This window comes from Petaurus breviceps, unplaced genomic scaffold, assembly GCF_028583685.1.
Source record: "Petaurus breviceps papuanus isolate PSGF00001 unplaced genomic scaffold, PetGlider_PUasm1.0 99, whole genome shotgun sequence".
Taxonomy (NCBI): domain Eukaryota; kingdom Metazoa; phylum Chordata; class Mammalia; order Diprotodontia; family Petauridae; genus Petaurus; species Petaurus breviceps.
The window spans coordinates 20,276,572-20,290,044 of NW_027187465.1; the positions used below are offsets into that span (position 1 = coordinate 20,276,572).

The 13,473-nt window shown below is 38.9% G+C and overlaps 1 protein-coding gene across 3 annotated transcripts in view; it reads right to left on the reverse strand.

Annotated features, from left to right (window-relative positions):
* The window catches only part of RPH3A (rabphilin 3A), a 171,223-nt gene that overhangs the window by 115,282 nt on the left and 42,468 nt on the right, over window positions 1–13,473 (reverse strand). For all 3 annotated transcript variants that reach the window (XM_069081461.1, XM_069081460.1, XM_069081459.1), the window contains exons 2-3: window positions 12,404–12,499; window positions 6,135–6,146 (exon numbers count right to left, since the gene is read on the reverse strand). In XM_069081461.1, the coding sequence (XP_068937562.1) occupies window positions 6,135–6,146; window positions 12,404–12,480 (89 nt within the window). In that variant the 5' untranslated portion in view covers window positions 12,481–12,499. The remainder of the gene's footprint in view (window positions 1–6,134; window positions 6,147–12,403; window positions 12,500–13,473) is intronic.

Here is a 13,473-nt window from a genome sequence, read left to right on the forward strand (position 1 = left end):
CTGACTCCAAGTCCAGCACTATGGACTCTATATTGTAGTAGATCAAGCATCCCACAGCAAGAGAAGGAGTCAGCACAACACATCAGTTCTTTGGGTTCTGAAAGCCATCATCTCAATAAATGATGCTTCAGTAAATTAAGGTTAAGTTTAGTGAGCATAAACACATACTTGCATGTACCATGTCATGCTTTCTAAGAGACAAAGGAAGGGAATAAGCATTTCTATAGTGCTATGTGCCAGGCACTGTGCTAAGTGCTTTTTACAAATATTATCAAATACTTACAAATATTTAAATACTTAAATTAAATTAAATACTTACAAATATAAATTATTTTCACAACAATAGGAGTGATTATTATTCTTATTTTATAGTTGAGGAAACCAAGGCAAACAGATTAAATGACTTGCCTAGAGTCACACAGTTAGCAAATGTCTAAAACCAGATTTGAACTCAACTCTTCCTGATTCCAAGCTCAGCACTCTAAAAATAAGAAATTTATTTCATGAATGTTCAACCCTGGTGACATGGAAAGAGTACAAGGTTTGAAGTAGAAAGACTTGGGTCTGAATCCCAGTTCTGTCTCCTATTACCTGTATGACATTGGACGAGTCATCTACCTTTCTTGGGCCTCAGTTTCCTCTTCTGTAAAATGATGGAGTTGAACTAAACGGTCCTTCAGGTTCTTTCTAGCTCTACATTTATAATCTTACAGCCCCATGATCCCATGTATTGGTCTATTCCCTTTATTCTTGTGATGACTGGTTTTCATTTCACACTCACCTCCTTTCTTGTGAGGTAGAAATCTACATGCCACACTAGCCTCCTAATGTTCCTCCTATTGTGCATGCCTCTACAACATGGACTGCATCACTTTCTTGTGTAAATTTCATTTGCTTCTGACTTTAACCATTGATCCCAAACATCCAATTTCCAGCAGGGTTCAGTTCATGATCCACAATAGATCAGCTTGATGAGGGAAAAGCAAATGATGAGGTGGTAAAGAAAGAGCCCACTTGCATCTCAGAATTCCAAAGACAAAAACAACTGCATCTTCAGCAGGAGATAAAGGGATTTGGCTCTGGCAGCCTCATAAGGCTACTCCCTCCTGCAGTGATTTCAGCGGAGTGGCTCTCAGCACAATCTGCTACATCTTGTTCCTAGATAAAATAAACAGACTCATCTCCTAGAGGCTGATGGAGAAGAGAAAGCAGATGAATATATCCTACAAAGAAGGCATCTGCTCCTACTTTAGAAGTCATGCTGCTGTCCATGGTGGCTTCAACAACCCTTTATAAAATTAAACAGGAAAGGCTTACACAGATAACATCTAGGAGAGACTTTTGCCAACCCCCAAATGTTACCCTGGTACCATGAATGGAAGGAGTGGTGGTAATGGAACCTGTTTAGCCCAAATTAATGATCCAGGCAGATATGGAAGTCAAATTCTGTTCATTTGAGGATAAAAACAGAACCAATTTGGCCTTGTTGATTATATCACTGTTCAGGATCAAACTGTCATCTTTAAGTAGGTAGCGGGGGAGTAAAGAAATCAAATAGAGCTCCCAACTTACAGTCATTCTTAATTGTTTCCTAGAAAGGCAACTTCGAGTGAGTAGGGGATAGTATGTTGTTCTTGGCTTTAGGAAGACCTGAGCTCATATCCTACTTCTGACACTAGTTGTATGATTATATAACAGTCACTTTACCCTACTAAACCTCAGTTTTCTCACATAAAAATAGGCATAATAATAGTAACAATATTTAACCTCATGGGACTGCTATAATACTCAATTATTGTTATGATTATGTCCATTTTATAGGTAAGGAAACTGAGGTTTAGCGATGTAAGTGACTGTTACATAGTCATACAACTAGTAAAGTCCTCTGCAGATTTTTTCTTCCAGGTTTGTGAGGGTGGGGAGGGGAGAATGTTGAGACCTATGACTTAACTGTTATGGGGAATTTCCAGTATAGAAACTTTTTCTCCCACACAGATCAGCACATCCTTTGTCATTTACATCCTTATTTAGTCGTCAAGATCACCAAGAAACTAAGTGGCTTCCCTAAGATTACTCCACCAATAGGAGTCAGAGACAGGATTTCAACTCTGAGTTTCTTGCATCCTGGCCTGTCGTCTACTCACTATGTCATTCTTCATTTATTGCCAACATAAGTGGGGTAGTAGATTAAAGACCAGATGATGAGGCTAGAAGATCTGAGTCAAAGTGCACCACTGACACATTACTTTCCAACTGTGTTACCCTGGACAAGTCACTTAACCTTTCAGTTACCTAGGCAACTCTCTATGACTATAATTTGCAGAAGTTGCTAATCTACTTTGGTAGAGGGAGTTTCCTTACTGTAAGTTCCCCAGACCATTGAAATTACAGGTGCCCCCTTCCCAAATGCATCATATATGTGTCTATACATATACATGTCTATAATCTACATGTGTGTACATAAGCATGTAAGTAGTATGCACATATATATATATTTTTTACATTACCTTTCTCCTGTTGACCTCATCAGTTCCTATGAGTCTAATTTTCATCTCTACACAGATGACTCTTAGCAATATATATTCAGCCCTAGTCTCTCTCCTGAGCTTCAGTCCAATTGCCTCTTGAACATTTAAGGATATGGTTATCCCATGAGCATCTCAAAATCAATATGTCAAAAGCAAAACTCATTACCCTCCCTTCTTCCTTCCAAGCTTTGCTATTTCTAGTGATACTATCACCACCCTTATGATCACTCAGGTTCACAATCACAAAGCCATTCTCTACTCCTCACTTTTTACCCACATACCCATGCAATCAATTCCCAAGTCATGTTGCTTCTAATTCTACAACTTCTCTTGCATCTGTCTCTCTTTTCTCTAATTCTAGCTCAGGTCAGGACTACTTCAATAGACTCTTACTACCCAATAGACTTATGCCTTCCCTTCCACTTGCACCCCTCCCCTATCTAATCCATTCTCCATACAGCTGTCATGATACCCAAGATATAGTCTGATCATGGCAGAGGACAGAGTGATTATTGTCTCCCTAGTAAGGTGCACACTATTATATACTTTTCTTAAAATAGCCCCAATCATATCCGCTTTGGAGGGACTGCCATATAAAAGCATTAAGTCATATTGACCTCCTACATGAAGAAAGAATCTTCTCTTTTATATACTCAACAGGTTTTCACATAGTCCCTGTTAGGATCCCACTTCTGATAAGAAACTCACCACCAAATCAGGTAGTCAAATCTGTTTCATTGTAATAATCATTGGGAAATTCTTCCAAAAATCTACCCCTAATCCTCTCAGTGGATCATAGGATCAGAAATTTTAGAGTTAGACAAGCCTTTTGACATAATCTAGTCATTTTACTAATATAGAAAACTGAAGTTCAGAGTGGTTAAGTGACTTTCCCAAGGTCACACAGCTTGCTAAGTGGCAGGGTTAGAATTTTAACCCCATCCTCTAACTCTCTGTATGCATGTCCTATCTTCTGGGGCCATATGTAACAAGAAGCTTAATCCTTCCATCCTCATCACATCCATTTCACAAATGTTACAAAGTTCATTTGCAGAGGCTCATGCACTTGACTCAGAGGCCCCCTCACTCAGATACTATTTACTGTTAGTTTACTTCATCCATCCAACAACAATTACTCTAGCACCCTCTATGTTCAAGGCATAATTCTAATAAGACTTAGTCATTTGCTTTTCCAGCCCATAGCATATTAGGATCAGCAGTTCAAGAACATGACAACCCTGAGAATTAATTAATTAATTAATGAGGAAGAGAGGAAGGGAGCATCTGCTACGTGTCAGATACTGTACTAAGTACTTTATAAGAACTGTGTAACTTTACAAGCATTGTATCTTGAGAAACTTTAAAAAATTTGACTTTATAAAAACAGTCAATCCTCAACATTCATGGGTTTAACTTTAGGGACTTCAAACATTCCCATGATTTCCTTAGCAACCTCACTTTTACTTTTACATTAGCAACCATGAATATTCTCGACTGTTCACAGTAGAGGGGAAAAATGAGAGGCATGCATGCAAGTTTGTACCCACCCCACCCCCATGTGCTTCACAGGTCTTGTTCATCTTATCCTTAGAAAGAGCTCCTCGTGTATTCGTTGCATACTTTAATGGTTTGTTTTTGAAGCTCAAGTTTTATGTTGCAATTATGCCCCCAAATGTCACGCAAGTCCTTTGGGCTCTGAGCCAAAGCATGCAAAATCAGCAAAGTGACTTAGTGAGAAAATAAAGATGTTAAACTTCCTGCCAGAATATCTGCAGCCACTGTTGGCCACAAGTTTGGGGTTAACAAATGGCCAATTCATTATATTCACAAAAAGGAGAAAAGTATTTATCGTACTGCAAACTTCACATGTTATGAAAAGTGAATGTTATCTGAAATCAATGTTTTTAATTGATGTGTTAGCACAAAAGGTCATAATTCTAGGGAATTACTACTGAGAAAAAATGTTTTGCATGTTATTGGTTTTATTTTATGGGTTATTTCATGGTTACTATGTTAAGAAAAGTGCAAAATCTCAGAATTGATGTTTTGTTATTAGGAATTGTGTGCAGATTAACTTAATTAATTAGTTCTTAAGAGCTACTATGTGCCAGGTCTCATGCTAAACACTAGAGATACAAATACAAAAATAAAGAGACTCCCTGCCCTCGAGAAGCTTACAATCTAAAGAGGAAAGACAACACACAAAGGGAAGCTAAAGCATTCCCAACCCAGGGGACATGGTTTAGAAATCAGAGAAGTCCTAGAGTAGTCCAAACTGTCTACACATGTAAGATGTTATTCATGGACTGATGGATTCTCTAAATAGATCATTCACAGTTAGTGGAAGAAGCCATCTTCTAATGCGGAAAACAGTAGGGACATATATTGGTATACCGAAGATATATACAAAGTAGGTACAAGAAAAACTTAGAGAGGAAGGCACTAGCAACTTAAGGCCTCCTATAAAAGGTGACATGTGAGCTGAGTCCTGAAGGAAATCAGGATAACTTCCCTTGGTGCAGATGAGATGCTACAACTTAGAGATGTCATACAGTTAGCGAGTGGAGGAAGCTGGGACCAAGTCCTAGTTGTCCAACTCTGTCTAATGCTTTTTCTGTAACACCACAAAACTTGGTGCTTAATACACATGTTCACATAGTAGGTGCTTCATACATGTGTGCTGAATTGAAATGAATTGTCATCGTCATCATTAGAGAGTATAAGATCAGGGATTTAGATCCAGGAGTGATTTCAGAAGTCATATAGCTTAATCTACTTATTTTATAGCTGAGGAAACTGAGGTCCAGGTAAATGCACTGATGTTTTGCCCAACTAGAAGTAATAAGTATAGGAGCAGCTAGGTGGCACAGTGAATAGAGCACTGGCCCTGGAGTCCAGCCTCAGACACTTAACACTTACTAGCCATGTGACCTTGGGCAAGTCACTTAACCCCAATTGCCCTGCCTTCCCCCCTCCAAAAAAGCAAAAAAAAAATGTTAAAAAAAAAGAAGTAATAAGCATAGAGGCTGGATATGTTTTCTGCATTTTTGAAGGTGTAGGTATGTGCAAAGATAATCCTATTTTGTCAGTTTTGGTCATTCAAACTGACCCCTCACCCACATCTGCCCTTTGCTTCAAAGTCATTTCCATTAGAAAGCAAGATAACCTTTTGTGCTGAGATGGAAATTATGTGCTCAGCATACCGCATTGTAAAGTGTATGCCCATCATTCTGTTATTACCAAAAGAAATTATTCTACTTGGTATTTATTTTATCCAAGGCAGCTTTCCTGGTGTGAAGCTAAAGAAATCAAGGTATCAGAGACTGGCTGCCAATCATGGCCAAGTTATTATCAAGGACCAAATCTTAAGCCCACCTCCACATCCCACATCTGCCTCCCTCCCCAGGATTTGGAAGAAGCTGCCAATTCTTTTGAAACTTCTCTGAATGCTTCGAGTCCCTGGGAACTTTTTCAAATATTCCCTTTTTTCACAACTGCTTATTCCTTGACCTCTCTGTCTTCTCTCTGCAGGAGCATACCACACTGATCAAAAAAAAAACAGTCAAAAGATAGTCAAGAGAAAAGTAAATGTCACAGAATACTTACTGCTCCTTTCCACTGTGCGAAAGCCAAGAAAAGGGAGAAATGGACAAGATACAAGAAATGAGGTTAGAAAAAGAAATGCAATGGTAATGTCTTCAAACAGTAATGCTGATTAACGACAGTAACCACAAAGCATAACTTATCATGACCTACTTACTTCTTACTGATCCAAAAACAAGGCTATATTTGCACAGGTATGCCAAGCCAGTGATCTTAGAGAAACTTTTCAGGCAGCTCAGTCAAATAATGAACCATTTTTGTCATGCCCATCAAATTTAGTTCAATCACTCATTTGAGTATTTTTCAATGACCAGTTGACTGATGGTTTTAGTAAAATATAGAAATAAACTAATACCAATTGGCCTCCAATTCTTGTACTCCATACTCTAAGGATAGTGGGTAGCTGTTCAGTATGATGGAAAGAACATTTGATTAGGAGTCAAGAGACCACAAGTCTAGTCTTAATTGTACCATGCTCTGGTGCCATGCCCTTGAGTAAGTTACTTCCCTGCTCTGGTTCTCATTTTCCAACCTATAGAATGAAAAAGATAATGTGTAAGACAATCTTCTAGCTCTGATCTTCTGTGATTTTATTACTCGGGCACAAAAATTTAGCCCCTTGACTTCCTAGAGATGAACCACATTCTTATTACCAATGCCCCAACATGAAGCACCAAAGTTTTGGGTGTAATTCTCCAATGGATAGCAATGGACCATATGGTTGTCTTATAGAAAGGGACAGGCTTTCTTTGTTTCCAGATCATAACCTGGAAGTGCCCATTTTATTTATAATATGTTTTATCCTCTTCTGGGTGAGAGTTAGCCACATAAAGAGAGACTAATTTCCAAAAATTAAGGACTGAGAGTCAGTCAGTCAACAAGAATTTATTAAGAGTTTACTATGTGCCAAGGATTATACTAAACATTGGGGGTATAAAGAAAGGCACTACCTAGTACCTGACCTCAAGAAGCTTATACTCTAATGGGAGAAAAAAACTTAGAAATAATTGTGATTGAAAGCTATATACAGAGCAAAAAGAATATCATCTCAGAGGAATGGTACTAGAATAGTAAAAATGGGTGGGGGGAGGAAGGATCCTTTAGAAAGTAAGATCTAAGCTGACACTTGAAGGAATCTAGGGAAACAATGAGGCAGAATTGAAAAGGCCTTCATTAGCCCACATCTTAAGAATTATATTCCATTCCAGGGGGTCAAAGCTTTGGAAAAAATCATATATTCATAGCTATAAAGGACCTTGGAAATAACCAAATAAAATACCCCTGTTTGACCAAAGAGAAAACAAAGCCAGAGAAGACAAGTGACTTGCCAAAGGTAATACAGGGAGTAAAAACAAGTAATGGAATTTAAATGCATGTCCACTGACACCAAATCTGTTTCTCTAGCCACTGTATCACACTTGCTGTCAATACTGATAAACTGAAATAATCAGCAAAAGCTGCAGCATCCAGCATTTATGTAGCATTCATTATGTGCCAGTCATTGTGTTAAGTGCTTTTCAAATAGTATGTCAATTGATTTTCATAAAACCCTAGGTGATAGGTGCTATTATTTTCCCCATTTGACAATTGAGGAAACTGAGGCAAATGATAGTTGAGTGACTTGCCTAGAGTCATACAACTAGTAAGCATCTGAGGCCAGATTTGAACTCAGCACTTTATCTACTGTACCACCTAGCTAGAGAGCGTCCAAAGGAATACAGCCAGAATGATCAAGACGCTCAAGATTAGACCATATGAAGGTTGAAGTAATTAGAAATGCTTATAAGGTCCAGAGAAAAGAAGAGTTGGGGGTGAGGGAGCATAAGAGTAGTCTTTAGGTGGAAGACTTGTCATATGGAAAGGGAACTAGGCTTGTTCTACTTAGTTCCACTGAGCAAGATTAGAAGCAAATCTACCACAAAGAATTAAATCTAGGCTCTCTGTCCATAAAAAATTTCTTGCAAATAAAAATGAGTTGTAAGTTGGATTGGGCTGCCTAGGGAAGCAGTGGGGTGTCCCTCACTGAAAGTCTCTTAGCAAAGACCCTTGTTGGGGGATGTTGTAGTGGGACATCTTGTACAGGGATGAGTTGGACTAGATAACCTCTGAGGGTCCTTCTGATGCTGAGATTATGGGATACTGCATGCCCTTAGCCATCAGTTTCAGAAATGATCGGTAGGTCAAACATCCTGAATCAAAAGCAGCAGAGAAATGAAGACATTTAGCAATTGCTTCGGCTGCAAGTGTGTCCAACTGGATGTTAATTAAAGTTGGATTTCTTAATTTCTTTGAGAAAGACATTAGAAATGTCTGCATTACCCATTACCACTGCAGCAACTCCAGCGTCATGCAGGATGGCTATTATTTAGTCATTAGCATTTATTGAAAAATAATTTTAATATCTGATGAAAAAGCAATAGCAATCAAGGGTGACTGGAGGCATTTAGAATGTCAAGATGCTCGGTAGGCTCTCAGGATCCTATTCATGAAACTGGTCATGGACTATTTGAATAATCCCGATATAAATGGAAAGCAATTGTTGGATTTCATGTTGGCTAAACACAATCCTGATGGATGGGATTGAAAATGACAGGCATTTATTAAAGCAAACTCTGTCTTTAATCCCATTTACCCTTTGGACAACTGGTCATTTAATAGAGACACATTTTCCAGTTGGTGAGACGTTCTCCTCACATTATATTGGACCCCAATGTAGGCTTTGCTTCCAGAGGGAACCTTACTTTTAACAAAACACAATCAAAAAAGGAAGTCAGAATAAGCCTGAGTTCATACTCTGCCTCCAATACTTATTAGCTATGTGACCCCAGTCATGTCATTCAATCTCTCTGTGCCTCAGCTCCTTCATCTGTAAAATGGGTATAACAGCATCTGCGTTCCAGGTTATCGGAGGATCAAATGAGATAATATTTGTAAAGCACTTTTCAAACATTAAAGCACCACAGGAATGCTAGATACCATTATCATTATTGTTATTATCTCATTTTCGTCTTTCTTGAGGCATTTCATATAGAAACAGACCCAGGACAAATTGCTACCCTACTATTATTCTTTCATTTAGTGTTCTGCAGCATACGGCAAAGATGAGGGTCCTTCTGTTTGCTTCATTTTTGTTGTCTATGCAGTGGATTACAGAGTGCTAGAGATTACAAACACTCTGTTCAGTTGAATGTGCGTTGCACTGTAGAAGGGCCATCTTGGTTTTCTGGGCCATTTGCTTTTGAGATGGTTTCCCTCTCCCTGCCATTGACTTTTTAAAATATATATGCATATGTATGTGTATAGTTCTATATGCATATATCCTATATGTATAGGCATATTACATACATATTTTTTAATTATAAATTTAACACATCAAAAAACAAATCATCGAGAAGGAATTTCTCCTTCCTCATCACCACCAGCAACAGATGTTTGCAAACTGTCACTGACATGTGAGTAAACACAGGAGTTCTGGGGGTACAGCACTCCCCAGACCACTTGCCCCAGCCTTCACATCTATCCTCTGGGTAGGTAACTACTATGGAGAAAGGGCTAACCATTTCCACCAAATGCCAACCAAGAGGCATTCACTGGAAAGGTGAACCAGCCTAGTTGCAAGAGCAGGACCCTCTGAACGCCTCTGAATGATAGGAGTCAGCAGGTACCAATCAGCTCAAGCCACCACCTTGACCACCATCTCCTCTCAGACCCTGGTGGAGGAAAGTCCAGAACCCTAAATCCAAATAGTCTTGGGAACAGCAATGCTTCCAGTTCAGCACCCTCAGTTATCACCCTGGAAATCAATCACTGTGGAGATGCAGCTTGGCCACTGATCCTGCACGTGTGATGGCCGCAGCCACTAGAGACCCAGAAAAGAAAGTTCTTGTCCCCAAAGTCTATGATTTTGGCAAATAATTCAACATCAGAAGGTAATAAGGATTTTATCAGTGGAAATGACATTAAAGAAAGGACATGACCATTTGCTTTGCCCCTGTACCCTAAGGATCACGGGACTTTTTCCATCTTATTTGTAACTAAAATCTGCCATACATGTCTCTCTAATTAGACTGAGAGCTCCTTGAAAATAAGGGCTGTCTGACTTTGCTATCTAAATCCCCACTGCTTTGCAAATAATAAGCATTTAATAAATGCTTTATTAACACATTCATTTCACTGAAAGTGTTGGGATGCAAGCTTTTTTTGTAGGATTGCTGAAGCATCTTGGGGACTGCTTCAGTAGCAGAAAGGATACTGGGAATGACACATACCTGATCCTATTCTCATGTGGCTTTGATTTACTATTATTGCTGTTATTATCTTGACCTTATCTATTTTCAGCTGGGTTCAGATAGAAATGATCCTGGGACAAGCTTCTATCCTGTTATCATTCTTTTATATTGAATGCTTTATGGACATTTGCAAAGGCTAAAAAAACCTGCCTTTTGTAGCTGAATGAAAATGTTAGGATGTTATACTCATCCTCTGCAGGCTTACTGAAGGCATCATCAGAAAACTCCAATAGCAAACGGGACAACAGGAATGATATGTGCTTCATCTTAATCATACTCCTAGTTTTCTAGGTTTCTATATTTTGAGATATTTTCATTCTATGTTACTTGGAGATCATGACTATTTGGAATGGGAAGAGCTATTTCAAAGGTTGGCTTTCAATTTGTTATGATTGGATGATAGAATTGTATTGTTGATGCTCTTGATGTGGTACAGTTCATCTCTTTAATTCTCAAAGATATTTCGAGGGTATTAATTGCAAAACAGGGATTTGTCATCTGTTAGTTTATGAAAGAAAGATATTGGAACTCTGGTATATGATCCTAACCACCAGGATATAGCTTGCTAGACATTTGGTAGCCAGTAGTCATATGGTAGACAGTTTTTGTTGTTTCCCTGCATAATCAGGAATAATCAATAAATTTAGGCTTCCATCTATAATTTCTGGTGGCAACAACCTTATCTTGATTTGGTAACCCAAACCTTTCCATTTATATAAGGAAATTTGCTTGGTTGGGACATTTTTTTTATGCTTCTTTGTTAATATATTGTTAGTTGAGTTCATGGGGATGTCACCCCAGCAGGGCCCTTTGGTTCCACTCTTGGATCTTAGCTGCTTCCTATTATTATCTTCATTGTTGTTAATCACTTAGACTGACCTTTTTCATTTTATAGGGAAATGAACTGAGGCCCAGGGTGAGAGAATGACTTACCTAGCTTAGACAGTCAACAAATGTCAAAGCCAGGACTAACATAAAATTTCAGAGTTGAAAGAAACTTCAAAGGTCTTGTAGTCCAATTCTTATCTGAACAAGAAATTTCTCTATAATATTTTTAACAAGGGAATTCTTTAAGACCCCCCCCCCACAGGCAAGAGGAACCCAACACCTGCCAAGACATCAATTTCACTTGGGGTCACTCATTGTTAGGAAGCTCTTCCTTATACTGAGCCTAAATTTGCTTCTCTGAACATTCTTCCCATTATTCCCAATTCTGCTCTCTGGAGCCAAGTACAACAAATCTCTTTTCTTTTTCACGTGATAGCCCTCCAAACACTTGAAAGTGGTTATCATGTACTCTCTCCATCATCCCAATCCTTCTCTTCTCTAAGTTAAACATTCCTACATGCCTCAACTAAAACTTATATGACATGACTTTGAGGTCTCTCAGGCAGCTAGGTGATGCAGTGGATAGAGTGCTGGGCCTAGAGTCAGGAAGAACTGAGTTCAAATCCAGCTCCAGACACTTAATAGTTATGTGATACTAGACAAGTCACTTAACCCAGTTTGCCCCAGTTTCTTCATCTGTAAAATGAGCTGGAGAAGGAAATGGCAAACCATTTCAGTATTTTTGCCAAGAAAACCCCAGATGGGATCAGAAAGAATTGTACATGACTGAAAAATGACTGAACTGAGATCCCTCATTATCCTCATTGCCCTCTCCTGGACCCTTGATAAACCCTCCAATTTAACAAAAACTAACTTAGCAAGACTAGAACCCAAGTGCCCTTACTCCTAGTTCAATTATTTTTCTCCCATACTGGTCTCTCTTTTCAGTGGAATTCCAGTATTAAAATTTAGGACCCTGACATGCATTTTCAAGTCATACAACCAGTGTGGAATGGGACTCACTTATCACAATAAAATTCTACCTGGTTTTAAGGGTCTTGCTCTGGGAAAGATATTTTTTTCTTTAGCAGAAAAGAAATAAAGACTATCTGTCTCCTCTCCCCAAATCATAACCAGGAATAAACAGCAGTTTACCTTGTGCGAAGGGCCATGGCTCTGTCATTGGGGCACATCCAGCGATCAGAACTGTTGCTAAGCACTGTGTCTGTCATAGCCAGATGCTGGGACTTCCTGAAAGAGATTACATGAGAAAAATAAGTAACCAATCACCAAATCATTCATTCACTCCTTCATTCATTCAGCAAGTATTTACTAGATATGCATGGATTTTTGCTTATACAAAGAAGTAGAATTCAATTCAATAAACATTAATTAAACAGCTACTATGTGCAAGGCAAAGATCAAATCAGTCAATACTTAAAATAATTCAGACTATTCTTTAGAAGGACAAATACTGAAGCAGAAGCTTGAATACTTTGGCCACATATGAGAAAACAGGACTCATTGGAAAAGACCCTGATATTAGGCAAGATTGAAGGCAAAAGAAAAAGAGAATGGCAGAGGATGAGATGGTAGATATAGTCATGGCAGCAACTAACAAGCTTGAACAGACTTTGAGTTGATTCTTCTCCTTCATTCATGAAGAGGACCATGACATCAGGAAGATGATGCCATGACTTGAAAGTGAATTGGATTTAAATGAGGTGGAGCTGTGCAAGGTCACCAGCCTCACTTTCTCCTCCAGAGCTACCTGGGTCCAGTGGCAAGATACAGATCAGGGTGATTGGAGATGGCCCCAACTGACTTTGGAAGATAATGGAAGATAGAAAGGCCTGGCATGCTATGGCCCATGAGGTCAGACATGACTGAATAGCAACAACAATGTGCAAGGCACTGGGTTAGACACTGTGGATATAAGTATAAAAAGTAAACCTGTCCCTTCCCTCAAGGAATTTAAATCCTATTAAGGCAATAAGGCACTAATAACAGTGTTTGGGGGCTGCCAGTCTAGTGAAGAGATAAAATAAGGAAATTAATTACTCTGATCCCAAATGATGAAAACCCCTGATTTAGTGGACAGAACTGCCTCCAGGTCAGTAGGACCTAGGCTGAATTCTCACTTTTATCATCTACAGCTTTGCGACCCTGGGTAAATCACTTGATCCTCTTGGTTTCCTAGGCAACTTTCTAAGACTATAACTTTC